At 31.0% G+C, this 23,147-nt stretch overlaps 1 protein-coding gene across 1 annotated transcript in view; it reads right to left on the bottom strand.

Annotated features, from left to right (window-relative positions):
• The window catches only part of LRRIQ1 (leucine rich repeats and IQ motif containing 1), a 175,742-nt gene that overhangs the window by 50,741 nt on the left and 101,854 nt on the right, over positions 1-23,147 (bottom strand). The window contains exons 19-23 of the mRNA XM_039868979.1: positions 20,555-20,644; positions 19,769-19,890; positions 19,145-19,240; positions 18,794-18,876; positions 11,479-11,580 (exon numbers count right to left, since the gene is read on the bottom strand). Coding sequence (XP_039724913.1) covers positions 11,479-11,580; positions 18,794-18,876; positions 19,145-19,240; positions 19,769-19,890; positions 20,555-20,644 — 493 coding nt within the window. The remainder of the gene's footprint in view (positions 1-11,478; positions 11,581-18,793; positions 18,877-19,144; positions 19,241-19,768; positions 19,891-20,554; positions 20,645-23,147) is intronic.

Here is a 23,147-nt window from a genome sequence, read left to right as displayed (position 1 = left end):
CACTTTCTTCTTGTATCCACACTTGGCTCTTTTTCCTCTGTGAACATGCTTTCCTGGTGTCTCTTTCTCTTCTTATAAAAATACCAGTCCTAGTGGATCAGGGACCCACTCACCTGAACTCATTTAACCTTAATTACCTTCTTAAAAGCCTTATCTTCAAACACAGTTACATTAAGGCTTATGGCTTCCACCTATCAATTTTGTTGTTGGGGGTGGGGTACTATCAATAACAATTGTCTTTTGTATTTCATGGTTTCCATTAAGCAGTCACTTTATTATTATTGCTCCTTTGATGATAATATTCTTCTTTTTTCACTCTGGCTCTTATTAAAATGTTTCTCTTGTGTTTGGTTTTTAGCAATTTTACTCTGATGTGTTATGGTATTGGTTTTATTTGTATGTATTTACTTTGTAGTTCATGGAGTTTCTGAATCCATAACTTGAGGTTTTTCTTCATTTTTGGTAAATTCTCAACCATTAACTCTTCAAATATTATTTCAACTCTTTCTTCATTCTTTCTTGGTCTGTAATTACATGCATGCTAGATATTTTTCTGTATCTCTTCTTTTCTATATTTTCTATTCTCTTTTATTTCAGCTTCAATTTTGATATTTCTTTCAGAGCTTTTTCCAGACTAGTAATTTTCTCTTCAGTTCTGTAGTTAAATCCACCGACTTCTTAATTTTAGTCATTGTGCTTCGAACTTATACATTTTCCATTTGAATATGTGTATAGGTCTAATATTTTGTTGAAATTCTCTATTTCTTCTTCTATATGCCCCAAATTATTACATACATTTTCTTTAAACTCTCAATTATCTGAAATTTGTTGGCTCTATTTCTATTATCTATTATATTTTGTGGTGTTCAATAATGTTGTCTCATCTTCTTCTATGCCTATTTATTATTTTATTGTTTGTCAACTATGGTATAGGAAGAATTATAGAGATAACGTGAAGCTTGTTATGTTTTTGGAGATGGTTTATGTTTATTCTCGGCAAGAGATTTCTAAGAAGTCTATTTTCAGTTCACCTAAACTGGTGACATTATCAAAAGCTTTACTCAGCTTCTCAGCTCTCTGGATTTCCTTCTTGACTCATAATTCTTTACTTACTTAGTTCTTCAATGAATTAAAGTAGATTTAAAAAAATAAAATTTCTAACTTTTGTAGTTGTCCTCTGTAGGAGAGTGGTCTGAATTACACAGTCCTCTACAATGAGAAGAAAAAGTCTCTTTTTATTTTTTTAATGAGAAATAAGCTAATAAAATCTCACAGGCTACATGTCATGGTTCATTGTTAAAAACTCAGCTCTGTAAAAATCCTTTTGTTTTTAACTTAACCATATAGATATATACATATACACACATATATGAAACATATAAAAGTGTACGTATATATAAAGTATATAGCTATGTCAATTATATATTATATATTTATATATAAAATATGAAAATCATACATACATAGTTATATATGATATATATGCATATATAAATATATACTTTGGAGTAGAATATGTACATACTACTATGGCTGAATGTGAGGGAAAATTAGAAAATTTAAATTATAACTGATGTGGATAAAGAAGAGTTTAATAGCCTACTCTCAACCCTAGATTGTTATTCCCTGAATTCCCCTTATTGAGAGATAATTTTTAAAAAATTATAGTTTGTTTTATGCTTCACTGGACTAAATTCCCTAACAATACATTTTTTACTGTAGAAACTTTAAATGACTCCAAACTTCATATTACCAAATGGTATGATAGTGTCTAAATATATTTAGAAATTTTTAATTATATGCATGTCACATACACTTATTTTCTTCCCCATTCAAATATCTATTGAGTACCAACTATGTACCTGTCTGTACTCCAGGTGTTGAGAATACAAGAATGAATAAGATTATAATGTTTCTTCTTTCAAAAGTCTATTGGTGAAAACACAACTTATAAGTAACAGTTTAAATTAATATATAAGACAATAGCAGATAAATGTCACGAATGTAGCAGGTGTCATGACAGAGAGTGGCTGGGTAAAGAGGAAAGGGCTCCTTTAGGATTTATTGTAAGAGAAAGCCTTCTCATGGGACTAGAAATGCACAGTAAGCAATGAGAAGAGCCATTTGTGTCAAGTGTAGAGGGCTGAGTTTCTAGGCAGAAAGATGCAGCATGAAAGCCCTGAAGTAAGAAAATGCTTGCGATATCTGAGGAAGTTGAAAAAAAATTGCCTTCATATGCCCTATGGTATTTCATATGCCAGGAAGGCCAAGATATAGAGTATAGCTTTTGCTCTAAGTGCAATAGGAGGCCATACAAAGATTTTAGATATAGTTATATAAAAGGTTAACATTAAATTAAAAAAAGAAATTAAAATATAGCTCCTGATCTTCAATGATCTCTAAATTGGACCTCCAACTTATTTTTCAATTTTACTTATTTTTGCTACTGATGCTTTCCTTGGATTCATTTCTATTAGCCATGTTGAGACATGCAAAAAAAAAAAAATGATGCAGATTCAGGCAGAAACATGGCAGAATGAGAGATATCCCCAGATCTCTCCCTTTGAAACAACAATAAGCTAAACATCTAAAACTCAACAAAAAACACCCAAACAGCACACCAGCACATCTGAGAGTGAGATCTGTGCATAAGAGCTACCACAGGTCAGAACCCAGGGTGTCAGGTGGTGGACTGGGAGAAACAAAGAAGCTGCCTCTTGCAGCCACTGGAGCTCCCTGCAGGAGGATGGGGAGGGGGGAAGGTACGGGAACCTCCCTGAACAGCTCTGCTGGGGACTGCTGTGAGCCCCCACACTGGACATAAGGGCTCAGTCATCAGGACAGAAGACAGAGAAGCGAGATAGGACCACAGAGAAATAACAGTTGATTTTTACTGGCCCCAGCTGCAAAACCGAAGTTAAGCTGCAGCCCTCAACTCCCAACCCAGAGGGCCCCTCCCCCCATACCCTTCGAGACCTATCATTGCGGAGCCCCAGGGGAATCTGAGCAAATGCTGCCAAGACTGTCGCTGACACTGACAGGGACTGAAACTGAGGGTAGCAAGCAAGATTAAATATTTACAAGAAAATTTTTCAGAAAGGTATTTTAAAGCTTTATAAAAAGCAGGGATCCAAGAGGCTTAGATGTCACCTACTGGAAACCAAAAGAAAAGTGCCTTCTTTGCAACAGGCTATAGAGAGACCTTTATATTATAGACCTTCTTTTTGGAAAAACAGCAGAATATACTTCCATTAATGCCCAGGTGGAGAAATAGTCCATTAAACACAATGAACAACCAAGGTGACAAGGCATCTCAGAAAGAAAGAGAAAAATCTCCAGAAAAGAAGCTTACAGACATAGAAATATGAAACTTAAATGACAGAGATTTCAGGATGGTACTTCTGAAAAAACTCAGTGAGTTCCAAAAGAAGTCATATCAACTTCATAAATTGAAAAAAACACCTAGATGAGAAGAGAAAGGAGATAGAAACCCTCAAAAAGAACAGAATAGATCTTCTGGAAATAAAAAAAAGCACACTGTAAGAGTTGAAAAATAAAATAGCAAGCTTGGGAAATAGAGTCAACCAAATAGAAGAAAGGATCAGTGATATCGAAGACAGATTTAAAAATAAATCAGAAAGAAGAAGAGAAGAGCCGAAGAATGAAAAATAATGAAAGAGAAATTCAAGAACTAGTTGATAACATCAGGAGAGGAAACATAATAATAATGGGCATTATCAAAGGTGAAGAAAAGGAGCAGGGACTAGAAAGCATTTTCAGACAAATAGTGGATGAAAATTTCCCAAATCTAAGGAATGAGCTGGAGCTTGGAATACAAAAAGTCAACAGAACACCCAATTATCTCAACTCAAAAAGGCCTTCACCAAGAAACATTATATTAAAGTTATCAAAAATTAGTGACAAAGATAGAATTCTCAAGGCAGCCAGGGAGAAAAACAATGGTAACTTATAAAGGTAAACACATTAGATTATCCTCAGACTTCTCAGCACAAACCTTACAAGCCAGAAAGGAATGGGATCAAATATTTAAACCATTAAGTGAAAAAAAACTACAAGCTTAGAATAATGTATCCAGCTAAGCTCTTCTTTAGATATGAAAGAGAAATTAAGACTTTTCCAGAAATACAAAAACTGAGGGAATTCTCCACTACGAGGTCTGCAGTACAGGAAATAATGAAAGGGGTCAGTTCATCTAAAACAAAATGACAAAAAAAAAAAAATCATAATTAGGAGTAAAGTGACTATCAGGCAAATAGAAGCAGAGAAGTGCAACCCTTACAAAGAACAAGACATTATAAGCTTAAATAATAAGAGAATTGTTATAACAAGATAGTAATGAATGTTCACCATACATAGGAACAAATTGAGATAACAATGACTGAAAAGGGGATGATTCAAAGATCCGAATTTGCAAAGGGGGATGGAGATAAGGCACGTGCAGAAGAAAATGGATGACTGTATATATATATATAAATATCTTTTTCATATTTGTAATGGTAACTACACACCAAAGTTCAGAATTGAAGTTTATAAACATAAAACAAGAAGAATCAGAGGGAAAACCCACAAAAACCAACCAAAAAAAAAAAAAAAAAACTGAACAAGGAAGCAATGGAAACACTGAGCTACCAGTGTTTAGAACCAGTACTTAGAAAATACAGCCTTCCTGGACTGAATCAAGAAGAACTGGACAATCTAAATAGACTGATCAGCAGTATGGAAATCGAAACAATTATCAAAAACCTACCAAAAAGTAAAAGTCCAGGAGCAGATGGCTTCACCAGTGAATTCTACCAAACATTCAAAGAAGATTGAATACCTATTCTCCTCAAACTCTTCCAAAAAAATTGAAGAGGAGGCGATACTTTCCAACTCATTTTATGAGACCAATATTATTCTGATACTAAAACCTTGTAAAGATAACACAAAAAAAGAAAACTACAGACTATATCTCTTATGAACACAGATACTAAAATCCTAAATAAAATACTAGTGAACCGAATACAGAACATATTAAAAAGATTATACACCACGATCAAGGGGGCTTCACCCCAGAGGAACAAAGATGGTTCAACGTATGCAAATCAATTAATGTGATACACCACATAAACAAATTAATAAATAAGAATCATAAGGTCATATCAATAGATGCAGAAAAAGCCTTCAACAAGATACAGCATCCATTTATGATCAAAACACTTAACAAAATTGGTGTAGAAGGAAAGTACCTTAACATAATAAAGGCCGTATCTGACAAACCCTTAGCCAACATTATATTTAATGGTGAAAAACTAAAAACCTTCCCTCTAAGATCAGGAACAAGGCAAGGTTGTCCAGTGTCGCCACTGCTATTCAATATAGCATTGGAGGTCCTAGTGAGTGCAATAAGACAAGAGAAAGATAAAAAGGCATCCAAATAGGAAACAAAGAAGTCAAACTGTCACTATTTGTGGATGACATGATTCTCTATATAGAAAACTCTCAAGACTCCACAAGAACACTACTAGAAACGATAAGCAAATACAGTCAGGTTTCTGGATACAAAATCAACATTCAAAAATCCATAGCATTCCTGTACTTTAATAATGAAGTGTCAGAAAAAGTAAAAAATAATTTATTTAGCAATTGCAACAAAAAGAATAAAATACCTAGGAATAAATTTAACAAAACATGTGAAGGACCCATATAATGAAAACTATAAGACCTTATTAAAAGAAATCGAAGAAGCTACAAAGAAATGGAAAGATATTCCATGTTCTTGGATTGGAAGAATCAACATAGCTAAAAATATCATATTACCTAAAGCATTATACAGATTTAATGCAATCTACATCAAAAACTCATCAGCATTTTTTAAAGAAATATAACAAAAAAATCATTAGATTTATATGGAAGCACAAAAGACCCTGAATTGCCAAAGCCATCCAGAGAAAAAAGAACAAGGCTGCAGGCATCGGTCTGCCCAACTTCAAGTTGTACTATAAAGTGTCAGCAGTGAAAACAGCATGGTAGTGCAGAAAAACAGACACACGGACCAGTGGAACAGAATTGAGAGTCCAGAAGTAAACTCATATTTATATGGGCAAATAATTTTCGACAAAAAAGTCAAAAACATACAGTGGAGAAAGGAAAGCCTCTTCAATAATGGTGCTGGGAAAACTGGAAAGCCACATGCAAAAGAATGAAACTAGACTGTTGTCTATCTCCACACACCAAAATTAACTCAAAATGGATTAAGGACCTGAATATAAGACCAGAATCAATAAAATGCATAGAAGAAAACATAGGAACTAAACTCAAGGACCTTGGACTTAAAGAGGATTTTATGAATTTGACCTCAAAAGCAAGGGAATTAAAAGCTAAAATAAATGAATGGGACTACATCAAACTAAAAACCTTCTGCTCAGCAAAAGAAATTGTCAACAAGGTAAAGAGAACCATTTGAATGGGAAAATACATTTGCAAGCAACGCTTTAGATAAGGGCCTAATATCCACAATATACGAATAACTCATATGACTCAATAACAATAAAAAAACAAATGATCCAATCAAAAAATGGGCAGAGGACTTGAACAGACACTTCTCCGTCGAGGACATACAAATGGCCAACAAATATATGAAAAGATGCTCAATATAGCTAGCTATTAGGGAAATGCAAATCAAAACCACAATGAGATACCATCTCACACCTGTTAGAATAGCTATAATCAGGATAAGTAATAACAAATTTTGAAGAGGATGCAGAGAAAAAGGAACCCTCATACACTGCTGGTGGGACTGCAAATTGGTACAGCCACTATGGAAAACAGTATGGAGGTTCCTCAAAAAACTAAGAATGATCCAGCAATTCCTCTATTGGGTATTTACTCCAAAGACTTGAAAACCCATATCTGAAAAGATATTTATACACCGATGTTTATAGCAGCATTATTCACAGTGACCAGGACATGCAAGCAACCGAAGTATCCTATGAGAGATGATTGGCTAAAGAGGCTGTGGTACATATATACAATGGAATATCACTCAGCCATAAGAAGAGATGAAATACTGCCATTTGCACCAACATGGCTGGACCTCTAGATAATCATGCTAAATGAAATAAGCCAGACAGAAAAAGTTGAAAATCACATAATATCACTTATATGCAGGATATAAACCTAAAACAACAAATGAGCAGGATAAACAAACAGAGACTCATGGACATGGACTATAGACTAGTGGTTACCAGAGGACTATAGAGTAGTGGTTACTAGTGGGGTAGGGGAGTAGTGGGGAGGTAGACAGGGTAAAGGGGGTCAAATATAGGAGTAAGGGTAAGGCGAAGTGGGTAAAGGGTATCAAATGTATGGTAGCTGAAGGAAGCTGAACTTTGGGTGGTAAACACACAGTAGAATATACAGATGTCAAATTATAATGTACACCTGAGAATTATATAATTGTATTAACCAATGTTACCCCAATAAACTTATGAAAAATAAAGAAGTTCATACAAAAATTAGACTACAAAATTTTGCTAGTTGTTTTTTAATTTATTGTTAATATAGATTTTCTCTTTTCTAAGAAAAATGTTTTGTCTCTCACATCAAAAGCTCATTGTGAGAATTTCATTAGCTTTTGTAGATAAAGCACTGGGAACATTGACTTATACAAATGGTAAATGACAGTCAAGAGTAAAGAGTTATTAAATTATATCATATCACATTACAGTATATTATATTATATTATAGATAAAAGCTTATTCTGGATACTGTAGAAACACAGTGAGTGGTGTTCCAAGCTAAAATCAGAGAAATTTCCTTAAGTGATTAACACCTGAAATAACAAGAAATAGCCAAGTGAAGAGATTTTCTGAAATGCTTAGGTTAATGAGTCCAATTTTTCAAAGGAAGCAGAGTATTCAAAGACATAATTTATTCATTTATTCATATTTATTCATTACAAACATTTATTAAGCATTGATTATGCATTAGGCATTATGCTAAGGACCATGGATATTAAGGAGATACTTGCAGCTTAAAATTTAGAGGGAAAATAGTAATACCAAGTATAATGATTATTGGAAACTGAGGTATCAATGAACAGATATTTTATAAGTATACATATCCATGTCTATTTTGACTAATATTGGGTTTTGCTCAATAAAAACACTTATGGCCATCTCTTCTTAAGAGCATGTCTTCAGGTATTCTTTGGTTGTCTGCATATGCCCTGTGGCATTTATTCTACCAGCTCTTTATATCTAGTTATGTTGGCACTATTAGCAAGTACTCTACACAGCTGCAGAAGTACAAGATCTATTTCGAAACAATTTATATAATGTGACTCTCTGCTCTAAGCTGGTATTTTTGGGCGGGGGGGAGTGAGAGAATTTTAATGTATTCACAAAATTAAATGGAAGGAAAAGAACACACTGTAGATACAATTTAAGACAATTTAGAATTATAAACAAAATGTGAGGTAGACTAGTGAAATTCACCAAATTTTATTTAAGAAAATTTTACAGTATAAAGTAACACAGGTGCCTCCTTTTCTAAAAATCACAAAAAAGCAATTGCATAAATTACAGCCAGAAAAAAAAGAGAATACAATTCTCATTCTAATTTTAGTTTACTTTCAGTATTAACCTGTGTGAACTTCATACATAGCAAGGTTCAACAGACCTACAGGTCTATAGGAGAAAATTGGAGAAGAAAATGCTTGTAATTATACAGGAAAAAATACCACAAAAGAAGGAGGTTTGATTAGAAATCCTCTGATGTAAAAATTAAGAAATTAAGGGTCTTTTAATGCCTTTAGTACTCAAAAGTTTAATACAAAAATATTTGAACTTCTATGATGTATATGGACCTATGGTAGGTGTAAATGCTTAGTTTTATGAGGAAAAATAAGAAGCATGTTAGTGATGACAACTGTGATGATATCACTAACTAGGAATTAAGAAAACTTGACTTTAAAATCAAGTAAAATTATCCTAGAGAATGGAAGAGCTAAGGTTCTCTGAGAAGATTGTTGGGCCAGATTCAGTTATTTTCCTGGCTTGTCTAGCTTCCTTCCTTGGCCAAAGCCAGGAGTCTGAATTTGGCATTAGGAGCAGTAAATTAATAAATTTTAGCATATTAAGGCAGGAAAGTCATTTAACTTATGTATAAATAAAAAGAGGAATAAATGAAGTCAAAATATGGTGTTAACTTTTGCCTATGTGGAAAGGTTCTCATCTATCTGAAAATTAAAATAGGTGATTGAAAATGTGGTCACTCTTTACTTAGAGTCTAATGGATTTTGTACTTAATTATGTTAGGTAATCATAATAATAATTAATATTTATAATGAAGTAGTAGCTAATTATTGGGCATGGATCAGATATCTATCACCATGTTGGCACTAACCTGTTTCTTAATTTATATTAATGAAAGCTATGAGAAAGAAATAAAAAGTTGGATATAGTCTCCTAGAGTTTTATCTAATTTAAAAATTAGTCTTTATTTCTTTTTAAAGTCTTTATTTTGATTCTAAGTTTGTATACATTTCAGGATTACCTAAGAACCTTTGCTCTTCATTTCTGCATTCTGTTTGATTTTTGCTAGCTTTGTTTTGATAAAGAAATTATACCCATTTCCCTTTAGCCACTTACTCTCTGTGTAACTTTGGACAAGTCACTTATCAAACTCTGTAAACCAGTTTCCTTATCTGTAAAATGTTGACAGTTATAATACATTTTTTTAGTTTCTGAGAAGATTAAATAAAGAATTTAAGTAAAACTCTGCATAGTACTTAGCAAGAAATAGAATAAATACTACCAATTGCAAACAAGAGAAAAAGCATAAAGCTATACTTTGAAAATGACTGACCGTTGCTAATGATAATAAGTTTTGAGCACTTAGTATGTATTTATACTGTGTGTTGCAAGCATTTCGCAAGTAGTATTTCATGTAATCTCAAACAACTAGGTGCTATTAGTATTCAAATTTACAAGTGAAAAATAATGTTAAACAGAGAAGTTAAATAACATCTCGAGGTCACGCAGCCAATAAATGGTGGAATTAACATTCAAACTTAGACGAACTCTAGAGTATACATTTACATTAAGCTATGCTTCTTCTTATACCAGTGATAGTTATAGGAGAGAATGGCAGGCCTCCAAATTGAACATTTAAAAAAAAAAAAGGAGATTTGGTAGGAAGATCTTTAAGGTAATAAATAAGTGATAAGATCAGATATTGAAAGCCAAATAGAAATTATGGGTGATCGGAATAAACTAAGACACGTACCTGACACTAAATAAATATAAATATTAAAAATAAACAAATAAATCAAGTAAACCAATGTTGAATCTGTAAAGCCCCATGGCACGTAATTGTGTATCATAGAAAGAACTGACTAATATCTGACACACTGCATATGTACGGGGTACAGGTGGAAATAGGTGTGGTCGAAGGTTCCCTCAGCCTTGATTGAGTTAAAGGTCTAAATACGGCAGCTAGAAAATAATTATACTCTTAGTCTAGGATAAATAATATGAATATCAAATTATATTAAATGATATAAAGTAAATAATTATACTCTTTTAAGAGACTATGTGTTACAAAATATCCTTAATTTTGCCATAGTGATAATGCCAACAATTTTTTCTTTAGTTTGAGATATTACTGAATAGAAAAGTAAATCAAAACATATCTACTTTCAATGATGCTATGATGATACATAAATTTTAAGATTTATTTAAAATGTAAAAGACAAAACACTAAAAATTCTAAATGGTTCACTTCCATTCAAATATATTTGACTCTATTATTAGAAATTATAATCCAAAAGTAAAATTATGATCATTTTAATATCAAAAAGAAAGTAATGGCAAACTTGTTTTGAGTCATGTTTGCTACTCTGTTACATTAAATTATTTCTGTTTAATAATACACAAGTCCATAATTTTTCTGAATGCTAAAATCAGAAATATAATCAGCCACTTAGATGTGACAGTACTCTATCCAAAAAGTTTGTTGAACAAGCTTCAAATACAGTAAATTCTTTAAAACTCTAGAATTTAATTTTCAATTTTAGTGCAATTTGTATATATTAGCAGTACAGTAAATATATTAGAATATCATTTCAACATGCGATCACCTCCATTGATATTGGCTAATATTATCAGTCAGTGTAAAATTTAAATAAAGTTAGTAACACTAATGATACAGTATTATAAAACTTTTGCAAAAAAATACAAAGAATCATAAACATTGACACAAATACTAAACTACTTGGCTAACGAATCAACACATTAAATTAGTATTTTAGCTCTAATCGCCATATCTCTATGTTTAATTATATTTTATATATAATTTTCATATATGTACATTAGGACTATTGAGAATTTAAAAAAATTGTTTTAAATACAATTTTCCATCTTTATCTTTTTTACCTTCCTACCTTACCTTTTTTACCTATCTTTTTTACCATACCTTCAAAGTAACTATTTCTTCTGGGTTTTGTCTTCTTTGGTAATTTTGTAACAGAAACTTTATTTTCATTGCTTTTGAATAATGCTAGGCGCACAGTGGGATCTAGACCAAAGAGCAAAATAAGACAAAAGTTCAGTTCTGGCTCTCTACTTCTCTGAAATAGATATATATTTTTTATAATATTAAAAAATGATACCACCCTATAAAACTGTGATATTGATGATGATATTTTTCAAAGACATATAACATGAAAAGATAATGAACTATTCATTATTCTTGATTATTTGATTAAACACATAGCCACTACTTAATACAAAAATAGACATACTGATAATGTGAAAATATCTACATTTAAATTTTCCAGTTATGACATTATGATTTTATTTGGGGAGTTGCTTCACTATTTGTTATTTTAGCTTCTTTATTAAATACTTGACATTTCTGCTGAAATAAAGTAAAATTTCCATGAATGAATAATAGGTATAAGCTATTATTATAGGAAAAACCATATACCCTACTTTTTTCTCCTCTAAACTCTTGAGAAACTTGGATAGATAAGATGGAAGCAAGATAATAACTCACTCCTAATGGGATGAGGAACAGATAAAAATGATTATGTCATTAATCAAAGATGTACTAATCTATATATTTTTATAGTCAAGAGAATTCTAAATCTATTAATTTTATAAAATAAATAGTATGATTATAAATGCAAGGCTCTATAATCTTTTATTGGTAATGAATGGTTCTCTAGAATGTCCAGTCTAGTTGAATTAAGATGAAATGTTTTTGCTTATTGATGAACTGTGAGAAAAGAAAACAGTTAAGTAACAAAGAGTAGAATAAAAAGTGGAAAGTTATTCATTTAAAGTAAGTTAACTTAGTTCTACACCCGAAACTAATGAACTGGTTTATGTTAATTATACCTCAATAAAAAAAAAAATAATAAAGTAGATTACCATAAAACCACAATTTAGGTCAGCATACATTTTCTTAATATCATACATCATCTTGCAAGAAGAGACTTTAAGACTCTGATTAAGATCTAGCGTAATAGAATTGAATATGAAAAATGAAAAAATAAGATTTTAAATACAATAAAGTCCAAAATACATATTTAAATTAAATGCTAAGATAGCATTTTTTAGAATGTAAATTAGAAAAGCAGAATAGTATTTACAGAGTTATTCTCAAGCATGAGCAAAATGAAGATTTCCATTAGTCTACTAGTAATAATTTATCATTACTAAGCATGATTTACATGCTTCAGAATATATTTCTCAAGATTAGGGAAAATAAATGTCAATATTTGGGCACTTTTCATAATTACATGTGTCCTAAGGTATAATAAGAGTTGAGTGCCTTTATATGTATTTAATATGAGTTATCAATAAGAATAATAAAAACCTTATGTATATTTAATAGAATAAAACATCTAAGTCATTTCCAAAAAACGTATTAACATGTCGAAAAGAACTTAGTCAGGGAGGATATATTACCATGGGGTTATATACTGTAATGATACCTTATTATAATCTGATAATTTTTCCTCACATTCTCATGATTTACCTTTCTATTTAAATATGTATTTCCTGAGCAAAGACATTACAATTAAACAGATGTGGGTTAGATCCAAGCTCCAACTTATACTAGTTGTATGACTCTGGACAAATTTCTTTCACCTTCTGCCTCCTCCTCTGTCCAATAGAAATAATACTGACTTTGAAATATTACAGTGAGATTTAATGAGATAATGTGTATAAAGTATCAAGACTTGTTCTTACATAAGCTCAGGTGCTCAACTAATGGCAGCTGGTAAACATACAGTTACAACATAAACAATAATAATATTTACAACTTACATTCTTAGAAAAAATGTTTAAAGCCTTCAGAGAATATGGTGAAATATATTGGAAATAGACCGATGAATCCATAATCGATTTTGTTTTATTCAATATACCACATGGGATAAAAGCTATGGATCTTTTATCAGTTCTTTAGCACTCCTTGGGTAAATAACAATCTATGGACTGATTTCTTAATATATAAAATATGGATAACAATAGCACTTATATATTATCAAGATTAAATAAGCTAATACATATAAAACTTTTAAGAGTTGTCTAGCTCAATTTACTCAATAATATAATTTTATTCATCAAGAGCACATAAAAATGCTAGATTTTCAATATCCTTTTATTTCAAAACACTCTGATTATACCACCTTAAATTGATTTAAAACTTAAATTAATTCAAATTGCAAAGAGATAAGGATAAGCAAGAAACATAGTAATTCTAGATGGGGAAAAAACTTTATTTTGATAGTGCCTGGAAATACCACCATGAATAAGATACTATTCTCATCATCAAAAACTACACAACTAAGTAAGAAAGCCTGGAGAGAAGGATATTGTAAGGATACAGCTTGTGACATCTTTTTCTTACATTGTAAAATCAGGTTTGTACATTTAAAACAACTCCTCTGAGATCATCAGTAACACACCTATCTTGCTGTTTTCTCAAGTCTTTGTGTCTCCCAGTATGACTTGCTCAGTATCTGGTGAATAGATTTTAAATACATCTTTATAAAAAAATTTAAAGAAACCCATAAGTAAACTGAGTTTCTATTACGCATGTGGCTCTGTACTCAACATTTTATATCCATCATCTCATTTAAGTAACATAGTTTTATTTAGGCATTAGAATATCCTGAAAATTATTTCTTCCCAATATAATCCCTTTTCAGTTTCTGTAATCCTAATCTTAGCTCACTGGTTTATTTTACTCTCATTAACTTCATACAGGAAAAGCTGGTTATTATCCATTTGCTATATGTGCCCAAAACAACAGTGCTGTAAAATAAATTTTATCTTACGTTTGGATGAGTAGTTATATTTCATCATCTCATTAAGAATATTATTTACTAATTTAAATTTGCCTTCCCAAATATAAACATGTGCCTAAATGACTATAATACACATATATAATCATATACATACACACAGTCAAATGTATTTAGTGACTTTTATGTAATTTATTACTGATTTGGTTAACATTTATCGAATATCTGCCACAGGCATGGTATTAGGTTCTGGGAATTCAGTTGGGTAACAAGTAGAGGCCCTCAGCAATCTTACTATTCAAATGGGTTTTATTATTGCTTTGTTGAGAGCACAACAAAGTAATATTTGATCAAAATTTTTGTAAATTCTTTCTTGAAATTACTGAGTTAACAAAAGAAATCATCAAAAAACTCATTTTACCATAGTTTTGTCTATATCGTTTGTCTTTGATCTCTCCTCTGTAACATTCCTTAGTTACTTTATCATTTGGCAACATGATTTCTTTGCTGTAGCCCCTGAACTGCTTTAATTCACATTAGAAAGTTAGCCTTTCTAATTTTCTAGCTAGCTTAACTCTTGGCTATAATTAAATGTTACCAACAGAGTCTCATGCTATTTTCTTTATTGAAATAAAATCAACAAATACTGAATGCTTAACATGTATTCGACAGTGTACTAGGTGTTACAAACAGCTGCAAAATGATTCTTATCCCTAGTTGTGACTCTACATTTATAGCTCAATTAACCTTGTTTGCTTCATCCTATTCTTTTCTCTAATTATGAAATTTGAAATGCATAAATATGATAAATGTTGGAAAACCACATTATATCTTCATCCTTCTATTCTTTGCCCTTAAGCCTCTTACCATCTGTTCTCCACAAAATCCCTATATTCAGAACTCATCCTCTCTGAGGAATGCTCCACATCAAAACCAGTCACTCACTCTCCTTGTTCACCTGGGTTATCTCATTCTTACTACCTTATACTCACTACCTTTAGGTTATTGACTCTCGTGTTTTCAATAAACCAGCAACTCTCACCTTGCACATGATGCGTTTTACTGTAGTATATTAACTCTAAACTTCCCTGGGTATCTATTAATTTCCAATGCAGATCACTACATTCTGAAATTACTTTGGTGCATGACAAATTAGCAATAACAAAAACTAGACCAGTCATAACTGTTTTGTGCTTATGTCCACCATAAGGGAAATAGCAACAACTTATTAGGAATAACAACAATCAGAACTCAAACCCAAACTGAATCAATCATAATAACCACTCCCAATTTTATATTTTCGTCTGTGGCTTCCAATCAATTTCCCCCGCTCCCTCCTCCTCCTGCTTCTTCCGTTTAAAGCAGATGGGCTCATTTATCCCTGTAGAAGTCATCAATACTGAGTCTCTCATGATAGCTCCCCACACCACATGTTTGCACAGCCCCTTTCATCTTCATTAATCAGCGTTCTCAGTGGGATTCTTCCTCTATCTGCAACTTTCTTAAAGTAACTGACACCATGCCTTTTGCTCTGTTTTCACTCTCATAATAAATCAAATATTTTAGACTCATTTATCCCTTGGCTAATAAATACATGTACAAGATACAAAAAAGAAATATCATTGTTTGCTACTGACCAACTTGTTCTAAAGTTTTTCATGGAAGAAATATGAATTAAAGTTTCCATAGTCCGTGAATTTATGCCCACCTCCTTGAGGATTATTGCTTTGTTAGACTGTAGGATATAACTGGTTCCATTTAATTAAAAGTTTCTATTTTCTGAAGCCCTCATCTGCCACCCTCCATACTCCCACAGATGGGATTTGTCTCTAGCAATTTTAGGAACAATGTTGCCCTCTGGTGGCTTGAAAATTTCAAGTTGGCCAATTGTCCAACATTAGTTTCAACAGAATTTAAGTATTTAAATTCTGTTAATTCATTAGTGAGTAAAGTTTTAAAATTATGGCCAGTATTTTAGGCATATTCAAATAAGTTAATAGCATATCACAGACTGAATTATAAAACTGGAAAAGTACTAGAAAATGGTTTATTCTATAAGAAGAAAACCCAAGTTACAGAGTCTTCAATAATTTCCTTACAGATACAAAATGACATAATTGCTACATCATCAACCTGGTAGCATCATAATTGGAGAAGATCCAAGTTATTTTCTTTTTCATGTTTTTCATCTTTAATCTTACCTTGAATATTTCTATTCTGAATTGTGAAGGGGGAGTAGAAAAACGAGTGAGAAGAATTTAAAGGTTATCATTAAGTTTTAAATTTCAGAATTCAAATTTTAAAAATGGCCTTTATCTTATCAATCTAACAGTATTTTGATAAAACACAAAGCAAAACAAAAGCTTAATAGAGAGATATAGAACCTCACACAGTAGTAAGAATGCAATTGGGTTTATCATCATGTAATTAGAGTAAGAACCCCCATAAAAATTATGAAATTGCCATTTTAGATTTTTACATAAAAGGTCATGCTTAATGACTACATGTCAAGATGTTAAATTTAAGAGATGGTTGTTAACTTGGATGTCTGGGTGTAATTTTTTATTTGTTACCCTATAATGCCCCCTTGTGACAGATAAAAAGAGGTTTAATTTTTGCCTGATAATAGTTATATCCACTTTTTAGCCATTAACGCAATGATTTTTATGTATGAGCATATATTCCTTATTGAAACTTTTGCTAAAACGTATTATTTACTATGCTCATTTATTAAAAATGTACTCAACCTAAAAAAAAAAAATCACTAAGTTACAATTAGCAAGAAAGACATATATTTCCAGAGACTGATTCTAACAAAATAAACCTTTTCTTAGCTGCTCTATCAGAGATTATGCAAACACTGTAAATATCTAAAAAATAAATAATATAAATATTAAACATAAATAATAATAATTTTTTGAACATTGGTTGAATCAGTTCTTAGTCATTTTTGATATTTGAACTACCCCACAAAACAGCTATTTAAATAACGTTCGTCAATACTGCTGAAGATGAATAGAAATATACATTTAAACAATACAAAAGTTTATTAAATGTACTGTTGTAGATTCCATTTTCCTAGGACTGAGAGTCTCACTATTGTTAAGGGTTTGGGTTACTATTTCTCTGGGTAACCACCTTGTAGTATTTAGTTCACAAACTTTAACAGGAGTTTACAAAATAAGAGTGTGGGAGGCATAAAGCAAGCAGATAAACAGAGGATATATTTATATTTTCCATAAAAATGCTTAAAACTTTAATACTTTATATCTGACAAACTTTTAGTACACAACAACAAATAGTAGTTATCTCAAAAGATAAAATTAAGATATCACTAATATAACACCAAAAAAGGAAAGTTGAACATTTGTGAATTCAAAAATGGATCATCAGTATTTTATCGAATGCTGTGCTAATAAATATGTTATTCCTCGGAAACCAACAGTAATTTGGTTAGTTCTACTGTTTTTTAAAATTAAATATATATACAGTATATATTTCTTAGAATTCTATTGAGCTAATTAAAAATAATAAATAGAAAAATTAATAAAGATAAAAATTATCTTCTGAATGCTTCTCTGTATGTTTACCTAAGCTAGAACTGAAGGATAAGTATAGAGTCTTTGCTCTTCTCAGGACTAAGAGTACATTTATGGAAACATTTCACTGACATTAAGATTTTTATAAAAGAAACTGATGAGCTAGAGAAACTCAAAACAGTTTAAAAAAGTTATGTTACATATTTAAAGCCTATGAGTTCATGAGGAAATATTTATAAAGTTATGAGTAAATGCAGTTACATGCAATACACAAAAAACTTAAGTGGTTATAATTCAAAAGTCATAATAATCTATTATTTGCCCTGACACCTTTTATCTACTGCACATATTAAGTAATTATACCAAAATGATTCAATAGAAAGACAAATGATTTGAAGAATAGCTTGGCAAGTGGGATAGAAAAAAGATGCCTTTGAAAATTTGGAAGTTCTGCGTAATCATGAAAGGATACATATCATTGTGTTCCTTTTCCAAAGTGTCAAGTTGTAAAGTCTTCGATGCTAATATTCATGGAACTGATGAATTTATATAGTTTACTGCATAAACGATCAATTTAGAAACACACAAAGAAATAAGCACGTGAAGCAGGTGCTCTTTAAAATCAACTTTTGCCAAAATGAATCAGTTTAGAAATAAATTACAGCACAATTTTCAGTGCACGATAGAATAATCAATAGGAAAGCAGATAAGAAATAGGGGAAAGGTGAAAATAGCATTTAAGAGTATAACAAATCATTTAATGTGATAACATAATTTTCTCTGTTTTCTTCATTTCTTTTTGGAATGATTACCTTAGACATTAATATCTGTGCATTTCATTTCTGTTCTTATTAAATATAATTTGATAAAAATATTTTAAAATAATTTATCTTCAATATCAAACGTAGTTATTCAAAAAGCATTGATTACATACCTAATTTTTTCCTTAGTTTCTTTGATTTCATATTCTGTGCTCTCTTCAGCATTTGCTGAGCAGTAGAAATATCCTTAAAGCCCCTATTAAAAGATTAAATTTAATAAAGGCAAAACAAATATCCAGATCACATTTATATATGCACATCCATATAAACATACATACCGGAATTATATCATGTTAAAACAAATTTGGATTCCTATTTACGAATCTGTAATTTAACAGATTCATAGTTTCTTAAAAGCTAAAAAATATATTCTTGAAGACTTGAAAAATATTTGCCTTGGACATTTAAAATTCTCCTAATTTTAAAAAGTCTGCAAATATTTTAGTGTAAAGTAGACCACATACCATTCTTCTGAGATTTTTTCCTCTTTTTCAGATTTTAGCAAATTCTTTCTGCTGGTCTTTGATTCAGGTGTCCGGGATAAAGTTCTATTTTCTGATCTGGCAATAGAAAAAATTGCACAACTGAATCAATACAAGTATATCAGCACTTTTTAAACTGCGAGCTATTTATGTTGTCTCAAACTTGAAAGTAAAATCTATTTAAGTTACAGAAAAGCTTTATCTTGAAAAGCAATAAATGTCTGCCATTAATTTAAAATGTTTACATTTCAATTACTTGAAGCATATTTCAATCCTTTTGTCGAAAGAAATGCAGCCCTGGAATTTTTATTCTAAGCCTTATCTTTACCTATATAGCAGTATTTAAAAGTCTACTTGTTTACAATTAATTACATTATTTTACTGACACTTAAGTTTTGTAGTTACTCGAATGAGTAGATCTTATGTATTTTTCTTACACTAAAAATTCCAGAAAATTATTATATTTTAACACTAAATTTTCTTCCATCTTCTAAACAAGTAAATTTGCTCCTATTTTTATTATTTTAGTAACTTCTATAAGGAGTGTAATATTCTTCATAAGCATGTCATTCACAGGTTGATCCTCTAAAGAGTAATTTAGCTTACCTGCCATTAAGCTGCATGTATTCCGATGAAAACATATTTTCTTTCTCATTACACATCCATGCTTGAGCTGGCTGACTTGGTAAATTAAGTGAAGTATCATCATAGTTTAAAGTTGCAGAGAACTTATAAGAAAAAAAATGTACATAAATGTAAAAATAAATTGAAAACTTCTAGCATTTACATTGTATTACTTTACATCTATAGTATTAAGTAGCCTCCTATGGGAAACTCACATAAAAATAGAAAATTATAATAAAATGAAATATATGGAAAACACATATAAATGTCCTTTGTTATAGTGATGAGGAATATGCTTTTTGGTATAGTTTGCATATACAAAATGATTAATTAAAAAGATCTTCAAAAAAACTCAGGAAACAAAAACTTCAAAGATTATCAAATAAATAGCAGATATTGCAATCCATTGACCTCTGACTGAGAATCTTCAGCTGTTGCCCTCTTAATGCATATTTTTATATTTTTAAAGTGCTTTCAACTAGTGATTTTAGTCTACTGCCAAATATGCAGCTGAAGTGTATCATTTTTTTTTTTTTGCTACTGTGAAATAGAGTGTTGAAAGAAATCCAAAATAAAGAAAAAAATTAGGAGCAAATGAAAGAAAAGCTACATGAATAATTACATCTGGGGAAGAGGAGGAAGTCAGAGGCTTCTAGAAGTAATTGTGTTTTTCAAGTCAATAAATTGTATTATTAATCACTGCAGCATAGCGTAACCTTAAAAAAATGAGCAAAGATCGAGCACTAAGAGGTTTCCATGACATGTTACCTTTGGCCAGTGCAGCTGGTTTGGGAGAAGCAGTGTTTGTGAAGGGAAGCGGGCGGAATCTAAAGCTAGCCATTCTTTTTCTAAGGCAGCCTGCACAAATAATAACATTAATGTACATAATTTAGTTTGCATAACTTTTATAAAGTCTTTAAATTCTCTTATATACTATAAAAATTAAGAAAGTATGTCATAATTTTTGTTTATAGGAAAATTTGTTACTTGATATTGTGAGATGTTATGTATCTGTTTAATGAAATCATTCTAAAAAATGGAATAAGAATTTTTTATCCCCAGTGGCATAAAGTGAGAATTCAAGTACTAAAGTGCTCTAAAAAATAAGGGGTGCAGATTGTTCAGTGTACTTAATCGTTTGATAATTATGACTCGGAAACAACTCTAGATGTAACTGAGGGTAATAATCTATTAGCACTTTATAATATAAATTATAATTTTTTCCATTAAACCTCACTATTGAAAATTTATAGTAGTTTAACACATTAGTATCAAGTTTTCTATTAACACTATCTGTAAGACAGCTTTTACTTAATTTTTTCCCCAAATTTAACAAATTTTCTTAATAGATGGAAAAAAGAATTTTATGGCAATATAAAAAACACGGTTCTTGATGTTCTATTCTCTAATTCAAGTGTTTGAATGATAAAAATATGAATATAAATTTTGAAAAGATCTTATTTTAAATTCTTTCACTCTTTATCTTAAAACATCTTTTTTCTACTTATGTAATTTCCAAATTATTTTAACTTTATACAATGGAACAATACTAGTTATGCTAGTTTGTATAATTTAGGATAACATTATCTAAATTTTATTTGCTTGAATTATCTAACATGGTTTAGAATAAATTTCCATGTTTCTATAATGTTTTTTGAATCTTTACCAAAAAAAGGATGATCAGAATACCAATGAACTTGTTTTTTCAAAGGTTCTAAAATGATCAAACATATTTATGATTTAAAGACTACAATGACTATATTCTGAGGAGAATTCAATGCAATTTTCCTTTATACCATTTTCAATGTTTCTTGACTATTGCTTGAAAGACCATCGGGAAGGCAAGACTAAGACATCCTGACTACAGGCTAGCTGTGCAGCGATAGACTTTTACTTACGTTCTTTAGTTAGGAAACCAATTCATGTTATTTGAATATACATGTAAATAGGACACCTTTACTTAGCTGTCTAATTCCTTCTAGGCAGATATTTTTAACATATATATCACAGTTATATACCAGTTATATCTGGTTTAAGAATATATATCTGGTTTAAAAATGCTACCTGATGAAAAAGTGCAAATAGGATTCAAATCTCAGATTTTTTAATTCTTTCTTTTGTATGACAAATAAAGGAAAATCCAGATCTATCTCAGGAAGGACCAAGGTCTACACGCATATCATCTATTAGCAAATTAGCATTCATTTTTTCTTTATTAAAATTTAATTTTCAAAGTCAACATACAATATTATATTAGTTTCAGGTGTACAACATAGTGATTAGGCATTTATATACCTTACGAAGTGATCCCCCGATAAGTCCAGTCCCCATTCGATGCCATATATAGTTATTACAATACTGTTGACTATATTCCTTATGTTGTACTTTACATTCTCGTGACTATTTTTATAATTGGCAATTTGTTCTCTTTTTTTTCCAGGTTTATTGAAATATAATAGACAATTAGTTGCTTGTATTTACATTGAACAAGTCAATGAGTTTTTTTTTCCAATTCTAGTTGGCATACAATAATATATTAGTTTCAGTTGAACAGCATAGTGATTAGTATTCTTACTGTGGTGAAAATTGCTAAAGTGAAGAAAAGATGTGAAGATGTAGAGACAATATTATAAAAGGCAATGTGCCAGAGGATTCTGGGAAGATGGCAAAATAGAAAGCATCAGGAACCTGTCACTCAACCCAGACAACAATTGCATTAGCAGAATCTGTCTGATGTATTTTGGAACTCTGGAGTCTATTGAAGGCTTATAACTTTCAGGGGAAGAACTGGATGGTAAATTATGGTTAATTTTGGTCAATTTCAGCTCTTAGCACAGTAGCAGCTATTTATCTTCCACTCCCAACCCTCAGGCAGACAGCTGTTCATGTGTTCCTGCAGTAACTTGCACATAGTTTGTAGGAGTCAGGATAAACAATGAAGACTCTGTCCTGCAAATATTAGGGATTTGTGCTCTAATTGCTGATTGTTGCTTCCGATCACAGAAGTGCAAAGAGGTGCAAAGAGCCTTTGTTCTTGCACCTCCTCTAATGTTGTAAGCCTCTACTCTACCAGCTAAGTGATTTCCAGGGGATTTAACGGGTTAGTATCCTTCTCTCTGCCCCTTCATTTTTCTCTTTTTCTTCTTTTGAGATCCACACATTAAAGACTAGAGTATTCATTAAAAATATTCTAGAAGCATAAAGAGAGTATTTAATATAAAACGCTAAAGAAACTTATAGTAATTATATAATCACAGAAAAATAATATACCAAGACTAATGATTTATATGAACTCATGCTTATTAATATCAAGTATATTTGGCAGTACCTAGTATGTTGAGGGAAAAAATCTCAAAATGTC

This window comes from Pteropus medius, unplaced genomic scaffold, assembly GCF_902729225.1.
Source record: "Pteropus medius unplaced genomic scaffold, Ma_sr-lr_union100, whole genome shotgun sequence".
NCBI classification, from domain to species: domain Eukaryota; kingdom Metazoa; phylum Chordata; class Mammalia; order Chiroptera; family Pteropodidae; genus Pteropus; species Pteropus medius.
Note: the sequence above shows the minus strand (reverse complement) of the source record. Positions and strands in the feature narration are given on the sequence as shown.